This window comes from Eucalyptus grandis, chromosome 7 (assembly GCF_016545825.1).
Source record: "Eucalyptus grandis isolate ANBG69807.140 chromosome 7, ASM1654582v1, whole genome shotgun sequence".
In the NCBI taxonomy this organism is placed as follows: Eukaryota; Viridiplantae; Streptophyta; class Magnoliopsida; order Myrtales; family Myrtaceae; genus Eucalyptus; species Eucalyptus grandis.
Window position 1 is genome coordinate 56,757,741 of NC_052618.1, and position 13,823 is coordinate 56,771,563.

A 13,823-nucleotide genomic window follows, 5' to 3' on the forward strand; every position below is an offset into this window, starting at 1 on the left:
TTCACGAGCCACCGCATGTGATTTGCTTTATTTTGTGCCGTTGTTCTTGCGTACATCTTCTCTAATTTTTGCCAAAGAACACCGGCATCATGTTCATTAGCAAAATTTTGAAAAATACTCTTATCAATCCATTGTCGGATTTGAGCGGCACACTTCCGATTGAGCACCATCCATTCGCCATCAGACATTGTCGTTGGTTTGCCACTAGAAGATGATGCCAATTTGGCTTCCGCTACAGGATCTTACTCCTCGAACGCTCGTACTGGTACCTCTGTCGGTATCACAATTGGCCTCCAAAGATCTTTAATGTATAGCAAATCCTCCATCTTTGGTTTCCAGATTGCATAATTGAATGCAGTCAATTTTATCACGTTGCCAAAATTTTCCTCCATTTAATTCTGCACAGAAAAACAATAAATAGAGCAACCAAGCTCTGATACCACTTGTTGGGAAAATATTTGTGGAGAACGCCCAGAAAATTTTTCCCGCTACTATTTCTGTGAAAATTAAATAGGATAAAATACTAATTAAAAGCAGTAAAGATGAATAATAAATAACACCAGAATTTTAACGTGGAAAACCCTCCAAGGTGAAGGGAAAAACCATGGGACTGTAGTCCAAAGGTGGATCTCTTTCTGTCTTCAATTTGTGGATCTGAACCTCTCACAAACTGGATAACTCACTCAAAGATAACTCTCTTTCTTGGAAGAACAAAACTGTTTCTTCCGCTACGCTGCTCTGATATTCTTGCTTTTGTGTAACCTCTTCTCCGCTAAGGAGGACTCCTATTCATAGGAGCAAATACAATCCCAAAGAGGAATTATACGATACAAAATCACGTAGATTTATCTCCTAATCTCTTGTGATTTTGTATATATGAGAATATCACTTTGATTTCTTTTCCAATCTCCCTTGATTTTCTAGCTATGGAAATCACGTTGATTTATCTCCCCATCTCTTTTGATATATTTTTCTTTCTTTCTTTTTCTTTTTCTCCCTTTTTTTTTCTTTTTCTTTTACACACTCACTACTATACATATTCTACTGCAGATATACATAATTGCATTGGCCTCTCCAATTGGGAGTGACCTACTCAACAGATTGGTATAGCAATAAGACGCTAATTATTTTGGAGTTGTTTGTTTTTGGCTCTACGAACAGGATCAGTGAACATCGATTAGCTGCGATTTCAATACACGTGCGTAATAGAGATATTAAAATCTTTCATATCAACTAGAAGAAAGAAAAGAAGTTCCTTTTATACGATGATAATGATCGCTGATAATGGTGTTCGGGATTATATTATAAAGAAACAATTCACACTTAGCAACTTTATCTTGCGATGCATCTGTGTTTCGATTCTCTAAGGCAGAGTGAGGAGTACTATCCGATTAGTCGACTTTTTCTATTTTGTCCGTGCAGTGGACTAAAATGTCTTGAAATTCCTATTAATGAGAGGAAATTTGTTCATTTGATCCATTTGATGAACTTGATTATCATGATTTGGTCTTCATCATAAATTTGATAATGACTATTACCTTTACTTCCAAGTTATTTGTGTTGGCGATGCATGTTTCACTTAAAACTAGATTTCTGCCAATGAAAGTCATTCCCGCTTGGTGAGATGATGCAATAACATAATTTGCTCTCCCAAGTGGAGGATTTAGGTAATGTAGGACTCGAGTTTGCATCGTACATGAAAGTATCCAGAAAAACTCACGTAGTAGTCTTTTTTTCTAGACATACATCGCGTGGGATGTGCCAGCATAATGTCTACTCGTATTAATAGATAATTGAACTATTTAACTAGCATAAAAGATAGAAAAGGATAAACGCATCGTTCAGACAATTTTAAGAGACATATACTGGCTTGCCTGTAAGCCTTTTCTTTTCAATAATCCGGATATACGGTTCAGCTGTATGGATGACAGCATCATTCCTAATACTTCGTTCTCCTCTCACATGCCAACTTTCGTCTTAACTATTCATAGTCTACATCAGAACTCGATTCACCAACCTCACAACACATTAGAGAAGCAGTTGTCCCACATTTGCATCAGAGATGAAGACCTTCTGCCACGTCTCCCTACCTCCCGGAGGACGAAGACATTGTCATTGAATTCGAGTCAACTAAAGGTTCCCATATGCCATAGTGGTTCGAAGCCACTTTGGTTCATCGGATGGCTTCACTATTTTTCCAAGCCACTTTGGTTCTGCATGATGATTTTATTACTTCCATGGCTCCATCTTCGCATTATCAGACAATTGAGTTTATCTAGATATGAAAAAAGAAAAAAATGCGTAATATCAGGTGCTTGTCAATGCGTAACTGGTTCAGTTTGGCATGATTTGCAAGATGTACTAAAAAAACTTACTGCTTTAGTATAACTCCTATCCTCATAAGCCAGCTGCGTAAAGTCTGTCCCTAATCGAACATAGTTGAGCTGTTGCATCTGTGATGCTCATTCGATCTCTTGGGACTCCAACTGAGCAGGCAATCCCAATTTTGTAGATCATTAGCAAACAATTTTGGATTGTACTCTTTCTGCTTTGGCCTGCATTTCTCTCTACTTCTTGAACTAGAATGGGATCGGTAATCTCTAGGACTCGTTTAGGCAAAGCTTTCTCGACAAAATTATGAAGGTTGAAATTTTCTTTGAATATCTCAATTGTCGGATTCATTCCTGTGAACATCTCTAGCAAGAGGATGCCATAACTATAGACGTCCCCTTCAATAGAAACCCCACTTCCCATTCCATATTCTGCACTTATCAAGAACCACAAATGGTTGAGTTATGAAAAAATAGCATGTGCACAATCTCATTTTGAAGTCCAAAGTTTTGTAAAAAGATGCATCAGCAATTTTGTGATAAACAAATTCTTCATTTGAGGGAGCTAGGGACACAAGGGGACATACCTGGAGCAGCATAACCAATTGTCCCTCTCAAACCAGCTGAGCTTATATTTGTGTTCGTGTAAGAAGTGGATTCAAGGATGAACTTTGCCAATCCAAAGTCACCAACATGTCCAACCATTTCTGCATCTAAAAGCACATTGCTTGGCTTTAGATCACAATGAACTATGGTGTTGTGGCATTGGTTATGAAGATATTCCAATGCAAAAGCAATGTCGATGGTAATCTTTATCCTTTGAATGAGATTCAAAAATTTTGAGGGCCCATCCGCATCAGCTGGTATTGGACATGGGTGCAACCACTCTTCGAGGCTACCATTGACCATGAACTCATAGATTAAAGCCTTAAAGTCATTTCCGTTATAATCAATACCTGAGCATACCGTTACTATCTTCAAAAGATTTCGGTGTTTGATACAATTTAGGGCCTCACACTCGGCTTTGAAGCTCTTGAGAGCACCATGGTGCGTTAAATTAAGCACCTTCACAGCAACATTAGTCCCATTCTCCTGCAGTATTCCCCTGTAAACGGATCCAAAACTACCAACACCAATCAAATTAGCTGAAGAAAAACCATTAGTTGCTTTGAAAAGAGTTCCATAAGATAAGTTTTGCCAGCTTTCAGCTATTGAACTTGAAGTTGGTTCTTGTGCTCTCTTCTTCTTTAGCCAACATACATACACAAAAATGAGAACCAGAACCACCCCTATAAGCCCAAAAATAATAGAGAGCAAGAGTTTCAATTTATGAACTACTCCTTTGCTCTTTGAGTGTCTGGAGACGCATTTAGATAGCCGAAATTCTAGGATTCCTCCACAGATCTTGTTGTTTCCAACAATAAAAGTGGCACTCACATTCATGAAGACTCCTTCAATTGGTAGCATGCCTTCAAAATTGTTATAGGATAGATTCAGATATTTCAAAAAGGAAGTGCCTCTAAGAACTTCGGAATCTCACCTGAAAGATTGTTATTGGAAAGATCCACCTCCTCAATGCTTCTTAATGAGCTAAATGATTGAGGAATGGATCCTTGGAAGTGGTTATTCCTCATTACTAATTGAAATAGTCCAACACAATCGCCTAGAGTGCTCGGAATTTCAGCACCGATCATATTGCCTGAAATGTCCAAAGTAACCAAATGGTCAATTTGTCCAACTTCAGCAGGAAGGGCCCCATTCAGATGGTTGTGAGACAAGTTCAAATAGATGAGAGTTTTAACCACTGGGAATATAGAGCCACTAAGATTGTTGTCAGAAAAATCGAGCTCCATCATACTATGACACTTATTTAGATGTAAAGGAATATGCCCGTGAAAGTGATTCCCATCAAGATATAATCTAATCAATTTGTTCATCTTTTGCAAAGAGGATGGAATCACCCCTGATAGATTATTATTGGAGAGAGCTAAATATGTTAGATTTTGAAGATTTCCCATATCAAATGGGATAGCACCTGAAAGAATGTTTTTTCGCATCCACAAGACCTCCAAGTTCACAAGATTGCCGATTGATCTAGGAATCTCACCAACAATAGGATTTATGCCCAATCCCAAAAATGTGACAGTTCTGGATAAATTACCAATGCATTCTGGCAATAGGCCCCCAAGTCTGTTATCTAACATACTAAAGATGGTTAAGCTAGTGCTATTGGTTAATGAGCAAAGGAAGCTCAAATCACCAGATACCCCGTCCCCAAGGTGGTTATCGTCAATGGTCATCGATTGGAGGTTATGCAACCTTTCAAAAGAAGGTACGTGCCCCGATAATTTGTTGCCTGAAAGATGGAGTACATTTAGTTTGGTGGCATTATTAGGTATCGATGGAGGGATTGATCCAACAAACCGGTTAGCGTGGATGCTGAAATATTCCAAGTTTGGGAGACCAAAGCCTATTGTAGTGGGAAGACTTCCGTGTATTTGGTTAAATGCAATGTCAATTGCTACCAATGAAGATATATTGTAGAGGCAAGGCGGAACAGCACCTGACAATCTATTTCCTCCCAAAGAAAGTCGTCTAAGTTTGGTCAGTTGGCCTGAAAACTGAGGAAAACTCCCGCCTAAGTAATTTTCTCGAAGACTAAGATCCTCCAACAATGATAAGTTCCCAATGGAAGAAGGGATGCTTCCCATTAGATAGTTCTCCGTTAAATCAAGATCCCGAAGCTTCACTAATGAGCCTATCTCTGGAGGAACTTTTCCACTCAATTGGTTGCGAAACAACAAGAATTGACGGAGGTCAAAGCAACCTGATATGTTCTTCGGAATTTCGCCAGACAACGAATTATTGCATAGTAGTAAGCGACGAAGACGGTGCAGCTGCCCAATTTGAGGAGGGATTTCCTGGCAAAAGCTATTATTATAGGGAGACAATTTATTTAAAAAGCTGAGATTGCCAATCTGAGGGGAGATAGACCCAGAGATTTTTTGGGAATTCAAGTCCAACATGGTGACTCTGTTGTGGTGCCGGCGACTGCATGTAACACCGTACCATTGGCAGATGTTGACCGTGTTGTTCCAAGTGCTTAGCACCCCGAGAGGGTCCTCAGTTATCCTAGCCTTGAATGCTAGCAATGCAGATTTGTCGGTTTCATTTGATGTAGAGGAGACTCGTACAAAGCACAATGCAAATGCAGTTGCATATATGAAGCGACGAAATTGTGACTTTACAGAACTAAAGCCCACGATTTGCATGACTCAAAGCAGAAGTGGACTGAACTGATGATCAGGGAGATTGAGAAAGGAGAGTAAGAAGGGATGAGTAATTCAGGTGTGGTTTTGACAAGAGATTTTTTGTGATGTAGAGGAGACTCGTACAAAGCACAATGCAAAAGCAGTTGCAAATATGAAGCGACGAAATTGTGACTTTACAGAACTAAAGCCCACGATTTGCATGACTCAAAGCCGAAGTGGACTGAACTGATGATCAGGGAGATTGAGAAAGGAGACTAAGAAGGGATGAGTAATTCAGGTGTGGTTTGGCCACCTCATTGACAAGAGATTTATAGAGGTGAGGATTTTGGAGAGTGCCTCTCTTAGCGTTCTCTCTACGGTAGAATTCACTTCCCACACCAGCATATGAAAACTTAAGGAAATTGAGTTTCCACACTAAGCAAATGAAGAATATTACAGGAGTATGCCGCGGTTGCATAAAGAGTCCTGCCCCTATTCTAAAAAGCACACAAAAAACTTTCTTTGTGGTCGACTTAATATTAAAGATGACCAAGGAACGATAGATTGGATAAAGTATAATGCGTCATAATAAATGTGCACATTTCTGGCACATCGAAGTGAAAATTACGTTACATATAGATGTTATCTACCTCCCATAAATGGCTTTTTCGTTAATGAGCTGCAGTTCCAATTTTGATCACATATAATCAAATTTCTTTGATTGATGAAGCCTTGATGCTTTTTGTTAGTTAACAAATCTCTAGACAATCTGTATTCTACACTGAAATTCTTGATGATCCATAACCATGTATAAATTGCTACTCATTGTGCTTGTTCCACAAAAGCTACTAAACTACTAAAAAAAATACTTTTTTAATAAAAGTAAAAGGGCACAGGAGTACTTTCCCACACCTACCCAGCGGATCCATCCGCATCGAGAGAGTTTTACTCGGGAGCAATTATTTGGAAGTGCGACTTCCCGCACCCACCGAGCAGATGCATTCGATTTTCATGACTTTTCGGTCAACGTCTAAATCCAGATTTCTGGGTCATGGATGCTTCCCGTGCTTTGCACGGTCTACTCCTTGTGGAATAAGAGCACATTGTGGCAGACAGAAACTAGCGGCCAACAAAACTCTGGAAGAAAATGTTCCGTTTGTCTGCGGGATTAGAACATTCAACTTGCAAGACCCGTCAAGTACCAAAACACACACACACACACACTAACGTCGAGCTTCTCCAACATTCAGTAGGGTGGGGAATGTTATATGTGGACATATATTATACACATTTACTTATAATATCTATTCTCCCTATTTTGCTGTTTTATTTTATTCTTGTATGTTCTAAAGAAGGAAGGAAAAAAAAAAGTGTCGGTCAAAGTTGTCGACATAGACAGCACAGAAGCAATAAACCCCTGGAAGTATGGGAAATGGCTCAAATTGTCTTGTATCAATGTGGTCATATAGAAATCTTTGTCTCGCGATTTTGTTTAGAAATACAAAGTCCAACATAAATCCTTCTTTCAGAGGAATTACCGCATGATTTCTGCTTAATTTAGCAAACGAACATTCTTTTAAAGTAGCAAATACTTACACCATCAAGTTGCTCCTCATAAAAAAACAAACACGTGTGTAAGGTTTCCATCACTATGAATATATGTCGATAGTTTAATTTTGTCCAAAATTGTGTGCATTTAAACTAGATTGGTATAGCAATAAGACGCTAATTATTTTGAAGTTGTTTGTTTTTGGCTCTACGAACAGGATCAGTGAACATCGATTAGCTACGATTTCAATACACGTGTGTAATAGAGATATTAAAATCTTTCATATCAACTAGAAGAAAGAAAAGAAGTTCCTTTTATACGGGATGGCAATCGCTGATCATGGTGGTTGGGATTATTTTATAAAGAAACAATTCAGACTTAGCAACTTTATCTTGCGATGCATCTGTGTTTCGATTCTCTAAGGCAGAGTGAGGAGTACTATCCGATTAGTCGACTTTTCTATTTTGTCCGTGCAGTGGACTAAAATGTCTTGAAATTCCTATTAATGAGAGGAAATTTGTTCATTTGATCCATTTGATGAACTTGATTATCATGATTTGGTCTTCATCATAAATTTGATAATGACTATTACCTTTACTTCCAAGTTATTTGTGTTGGCGATGCATGTTTCAATTAAAACTAGATTTCTGCCAATGAAAGTCATTCCCCCTTGGTGAGATGATGCAATAACATAATTTGCTCTCCCAAGTAGAGGATTTAGGTAATGTAGGACTCGAGTTTGCATCGTAGATGAAAGTATCCAGAAAAACTTACGTAGTAGTCTTTTTTCCTAGACATACATCGTGCGGGATGTACCAGCATAATGTCTGCTCGTATTAATAGATAATTGAACTATTTAACTAGCATAAAAGATAGAAAAGGATAAATGTATCGTTCAGACAACTTTAAGAGACATATACTGGCTTGCCTGTAAGCCTTTTCTTTTCAATAATCCGGATATACAGTACAGCTGTATGGATGACAGCATCATTCCTAATACTTCGTTCTCCTCTCACATGCCAACTTTCGTCTTAAAGGAATAATGAAACACACCTATGTTCTTCACGGTCTAAACTATTCATAGTCTACATCAGAACTCGATTCACCAACCTCACAACACGTTAGAGAAGCAGTTATCCCACATTTGCATCAGAGATGAAGACCTTCTGCCACGTCTCTCTACCTCCCGGAAGGACGAAGACATTGTCATTGAATTCGAGTCTAAAGGTTCTCATATGCCATAGTGGTTCCAAGCCACTTTGTTTCATCGGATGGCTTCACTCTTTTTCCAAGCCACTTTGGTTCTGCATGATGATTTTATTACTTCCATGGCTCCATCTTCGCATTACCAGACAATTGAATTTATCTAGATATGAAAAAAAAAATGCGTAAAGTCAGGCGCTTGTCAATGCATAAGTGGTTCAGTTTGGCATGATTTGCAGGATGTACTAGAAAAACTTACTGCTTTAGTATATCACCTATCCTCATAAGCCAGTTGCGTGAAGTCTGTCCCTAATCGAACGTAGTTGAGCTGTTACATCTGTGATGCTCATTCGATCTCTTGGGACTCCAAGTGAGCAGGCGATCCCAATTTTGTAGATCATCAGCAGACAATTTTGGATTGTACTCTTTCTGCTTTGGCCGACACTGCTCTCTACTTCTTGAACTAGAATGGGATCGGTAATCTCTAGGACTCGTTTAGGCAAAGCTTCCTTGACAAAGTTATGAAGGTTCGAATTTTCTTTGAATATCTCAGTTGTCGGACTAATTCCTGTGAACATCTCTAGCATGAGGATGCCATAACTATAGACATCCCCTTCAATGGAAACCCCACTTCCCATTCCATATTCTGCACTTATCAAGAACCACAAATGGTTGAGTTATGAGAAAATAGCATGTGCACAATCTTATTTTGAAGTCCATAGTTTTGTGAAAAGATGCATCAGCAATTTTGTGATAAACAAATTATTCATTTGAGGGAGCTAGGGACACAAGGGGACATACCTGGAGCAGCATAACCAATTGTTCCTCTCAAACCAGCTGAGCTTATATTTGTGTTCGTGTAAGAAGTGGATTCAAGGATGAACTTTGCCAATCCAAAGTCACCAACATGTCCAACCATCTCTGCATCTAAAAGCACATTGCTTGGCTTTAGATCACAATGAACTATGGTGTTGTGGCATTGGTTATGAAGATATTCCAATGCAAAAGCAATGTCGATGGTAATCTTTATCCTTTGGATGAGATTCAAAATTTTTGAGGGCCCATCCACATCAGCTGGTATTGGACATGGGTGCAACCACTCTTTGAGGCTACCATTGACCATGAGCTCAAAGACTAAAGCCTTAAACTCATTTCCGTTATAATCAATACCTGAGCATACTGTTAGTATCTTCAAAAGATTTCGGTGTTTGATACACTTTAGGGCCTCACACTCAGCTTTGAAGCTCTTGAGAGCGCCATGGTGCATTAAATTAAGCACCTTCACGGCAACATTAGTCCCATTCTCCTGGAGTATTCCCTTGTAAACGGATCCAAAACTACCAATACCAATCAAATTAGCTGAAGAAAAACCATTAGTTGCTTTGAGAAGAGTTCCATAAGATAAGTTTTGCCAGCTTTCAACTATGGAACTTGAAGTTGGTTCTTGTGCTTTCTTCTTCTTCAACCAACATACATACACAAAAATGAGAACAAGAAGCACCCCTATAAGCCCAAAAATAATAGAGAGCAAGAGTTTCAATTTATGAACTACTCCTTTGCTCTTGGAGTGTCTGGAGACGCATTTAGGTAGCTGAAATTCCGGGATTCCTCCACATATCTTGTTGTTTCCAGCAACAAAAGTGGCACTCGCATTCTTGAAGACTCCTTCGGTTGGTAATGTGCCTTCAAAATTGTTATAGGATAAATTCAGATATTTCAGGAAATCGAATGCCGCTAAGAACTTCGGAATCTCACCCGAGAGATTGTTATTCGAAAGATCCAATTCCTCAATACTTCTTAATGAGCTAATTGATTGAGGAATGGATCCTTGGAAGTGGTTATCCTTCATTACTAATACTACCAATGCATTACAATCGCCTAGAGTGCTTGGAATTTCACCACTAAACATATTGCCTGAGATGTTCAAAGTATCTAAATGGTCAATTTGCCCCACTTCCACCGGAAGGGCCCCACTCAAATGGTTGTTAGACAAATCTAAAGAAATGAGAGTTTTAACTGCCGGGAATATGGAACCACTGAGATTGTTGTTAGAAAGATTGAGCCATGTTAGACTACAATTATCTAGATGTGAAGGTATGGGTCCATGAAACTGATTATTGGAAAGTAGTAATTTAATCAATCGCTTCATCTTCTGCAAAGAGGATGGAATTACCCCAGATAGATTGTTATAGGAGAGACTCAGAAATACCAGATTTTGAAGATTTCCCAAATCAATTGGGATAGCACCTGAAAAACTGTTCTCTTCCATTGTCAAGATCTCCAAGTTCACAAAATTGCTGATTTCTCTAGGAATCTCACCGGTGATAAGATTTCCTCCCAAAAATAATTGTTCGATAGCAATGGAGAAATTACCAATGCATCTCGACAATAGCCCACCGAATCTATTACCAGCAACACTTAAGAAAAGTAAGCTAGTGATATTAGTTAATGAGCAAAGGAATTTCAAGTCACCAGATCCCCCACTTCCGAGGCGATTAAATTGAATGTTCAACCATTGAACGTTATGCAAACTTTCAAAAGATGGTACTTTCCCTGAGAATTTGTTGCTTGAAAGTTGAAGTATCGTTAGCTTTGTAGCATTATTAGGTATCCACGGGGGGATTGAGCCAACAAATTGGTTTGAGGCGATGCTGAAATATTGTAAGTTTGGGAGACCAAAGCCTATTGTAGTGGGAAGACTTCCATGTATCTGATTATATCCTACCTCAAATTTTTCCAATGAAGATAAATTGAAGAGGGAAGGTGGAATTGTACCAGACAACCTGTTCTGTAGAAAAGTAAGTATCGATAGTTTGGTCAGTTGGCCTAGAGCTCGAGGAAGACTCCCGATTAAGTAATTCTTGCTAAGGGAAACAACCTCCAATGATGATAAGTTGCCAATTGAAGAAGGGATACTTCCTCTTAGATTATTTGCTGATCCATAAAGAAAGCGAAGCTTTGCCATAGAACCTATTTCTGGAGGCACTTCTCCACTCAATTGGTTTCTAGACAATCTGACATGGAGGAGGTCGAGGCAACCTGATATGTTCTTGGGGATTTCACCCATGAGAGAATTATTGGCTAGCGACAAGTTGCGTAACCGGTGCAACCGCCCGATTTGCGGAGGAATTTCATGGTAAAAGCTATTATTATAGAGCCACAATACCCTTAAGAAGCTAAGGTTCCCGATATGAGGGGAGATAGACCCTGAGAGTTTCTGGGAATACAGGGCCAACGTGGTGACTTTGTTGGGGTGCCGGCGACTGCATGTGACGCCATACCATTGGCAAAGGTTGACGGTATTATTCCAGGAGCTAAGCACCCCAAAGGGGTCCTCGGTTATCCCATCCTTGAATGCAAGCAATGCGGATTTGTCGGTTTCATTTGATGATGAGGAGACTCGTACAAAGCACGATGCAGTGGCAATTGCAAAAACGAAACAACGAAATTGTGAGTTTGCAAAACTAAAGCCGACGAGTTGCATGACTCAAAGCAGAAGTGGACCGAAGGGCTGAGCAGGGAGATTAATAAAGGATGAGAGACGTGATGTGTAATTTAGGCATGGTTTAACCATCTCATTAACAACTACCAAGAGATTTATAGAGTATCGGGATTTTGGAGAGAGCCTACTTGTTCTGGTCTCAAAAGTCATTTATTGATTACCTTTATGATTAATCAGCAAAATTGGTGTTGCGTTAAAAAAAAAAAAAAAAAAAAAAAAAAAAAAAAAAGGCAAGAAAGATGTATACATCGATGTAAGCGTTATCTCTACGGCAGAATAAAAGAAAAAATTAATGAAAGTCAAATTGATTTTCCACAACAAGCAAATGAAAATGATTACGGAAGGAGCACGCCATTGTTGGCGTAAGGTACACACGAGAAAATTATCTGTGGGAAATTGGAATGTGTAAAAGATAAGAGAAGTGTGCGAATAGTGTGAAATGCTCCCAGTAAATCCATCAATTATGCAAAGATGGTTCCTCTGCCCTGGACCATTGTGCGATACTTAGGCAGTTTTTACTTTGTGCCCTTTCAACAAAGACAATAAATTCTGCAGATTTTTTATTTTTTTTTAGGATAGTCATAAGTTTGTGCTAAAAGTTTAGGAAATTTGCAATTAGCAATTAATTCATATATATAATTTCATATTAATCTCTGTCGAATGTGATTTCTCGAAACTGATATTAAATAAAAAATAGTGGCTGGTTTCATATTAATCTTATCCATTTTCGATGCACTTTCAAGACTCGTGAGAAAAAAAAAGGTATCGGTGCTTTTTCTTTCTTTTTTTGCCCTTTTGGAGTCTCAGTAATACAGCTTTCTCATGGTCATATTCTACTAGTGAAGATGACCAAGGAACAATGGATTGGATAAAGTACAAATGGGTCATAAATAATGTGCACATTTCTGGCAAATCGAAGTGATTAGGTAACATATTGATGTCATCTACCTTCCATAGATAGCCTTTCGTCAATGAGATGCAGCTCTGAATGTGTATTTCTTTCATTAATGAAGTCATAATGCTCTTTGCTAGTAAACAAATCTCTAGACAATCTGTGTTCTACCCTGAAATTCTTCAGGATCCATAACCATGTACAAATTGCTACTCACAGCCCTTGTTTCATAAAAGCTACTAAATTAATGATACAATTTGTACAGATCACTTAGCCAATGTGTTTTTTCGTAAGTTATACCAAAACTAGATCCACGTAAAAGATAACAAGGTGACGGAACCATTTGACAATTGTAGGTCAATCTATAACAATGTTGTGATCCACAATGGCCACATATTCTTTATTTTGCATGAATTTCACATACCATTTCACATCAAAAGGGGCAGACCGACTTTGAGTCCACCATCGTTGCCCCGGGTTTAGGTTTGGGAACAACTTTCTTCCTCGTAAAACAACTAAAAACTTGTTTCCAAAGTTTTCAAAAAGTCAAGGCTAAAGGCTAAAAATAAGAGAACTTTCCAATGGATTCAAATAAAACAATTTTTCCGAGAATACCAAACACATCAATTTTGGAAAGTGAACATGAAAAATCGACAATATCATCTTGATTTACGCAGTAATTTCTCCTTGTAAAGTGAACATGTTCTTTATTTTGCATGAATTTCACATACCATTTCACATCAAAAGGGGCGGACTGACTTTGAGTCCACCATCATTGCCCCGGTTTTAGGTTTAGGAACAACTTTCTACCCCGTCTTTTGGTTTGAAAGCAACTAGAAACTTGTTTCCAAAGTTATCAAAAAGTCAAGGCTAAAGGCCAAAAATGAGAGAACACTTTCCAGTGGATTCAAATAAAACAATTCTTCTGAGAATACCAAACACATCAATTTTGGAAAGTGAACACGGTAAATCAACAATATTATCTTGATTTATGTTGTAGTTTCTCATTGTAATATTTGAACTATTTTGATGCAATGGAAGGTTTGTTTCAGCAAAAAACAAAGAACTTATTAACTAATGAAGAGGACCACTTATC

The 13,823-nt window shown here is 38.5% G+C and overlaps 2 protein-coding genes across 3 annotated transcripts; both read right to left on the minus strand.

Moving 5' to 3' along the window:
- Positions 1 to 1,980: 1,980 nt before the first annotated feature.
- LOC120295315 (probable LRR receptor-like serine/threonine-protein kinase At3g47570) lies at positions 1,981 to 4,627 on the minus strand. The gene is made up of 3 exons (XM_039316338.1): positions 2,918 to 4,627; positions 2,376 to 2,762; positions 1,981 to 2,275 (listed from the first exon to the last, which is right to left on the minus strand). The coding sequence occupies exons 1-2, from the start codon at positions 3,795 to 3,797 to the stop codon at positions 2,398 to 2,400; spliced, it is 1,245 nt and encodes a 414-aa protein (XP_039172272.1). The 5' UTR covers positions 3,798 to 4,627; the 3' UTR covers positions 1,981 to 2,275; positions 2,376 to 2,397.
- A 3,378-nt stretch (positions 4,628 to 8,005) lies between these two features.
- Positions 8,006 to 11,935, minus strand: LOC104455905 (probable LRR receptor-like serine/threonine-protein kinase At3g47570). Of its 2 annotated transcripts, none has more exons than XM_039316336.1 (3): positions 9,135 to 11,935; positions 8,609 to 8,979; positions 8,006 to 8,496 (listed from the first exon to the last, which is right to left on the minus strand). In XM_039316336.1, the coding sequence occupies exons 1-2, from the start codon at positions 11,815 to 11,817 to the stop codon at positions 8,615 to 8,617; spliced, it is 3,048 nt and encodes a 1,015-aa protein (XP_039172270.1). In that variant the 5' UTR covers positions 11,818 to 11,935; the 3' UTR covers positions 8,006 to 8,496; positions 8,609 to 8,614. The 2 variants fall into 2 exon arrangements, with proteins under 2 accessions (XP_039172270.1, XP_039172269.1); XM_039316335.1 differs by having other exon boundaries at positions 8,593 to 8,979; positions 9,135 to 11,934.
- Positions 11,936 to 13,823: the final 1,888 nt, after the last annotated feature.

Coding starts and splice junctions, on each gene's coding strand:
- LOC120295315 (XM_039316338.1), bottom strand. CDS start 3,797: ATGCTACCAATTGAAGGAGTCTTCATGAATGTGAGTGCCACTTTTATT. Junction 2,763..2,917: donor AATTGGTTATGCTGCTCCAG/GTATGTCCCCTT, acceptor TGATAAGTGCAG/AATATGGAATGGGAAGTGGG.
- LOC104455905 (XM_039316336.1), bottom strand. CDS start 11,817: ATGCAACTCGTCGGCTTTAGTTTTGCAAACTCACAATTTCGTTGTTTC. Junction 8,980..9,134: donor AATTGGTTATGCTGCTCCAG/GTATGTCCCCTT, acceptor TGATAAGTGCAG/AATATGGAATGGGAAGTGGG.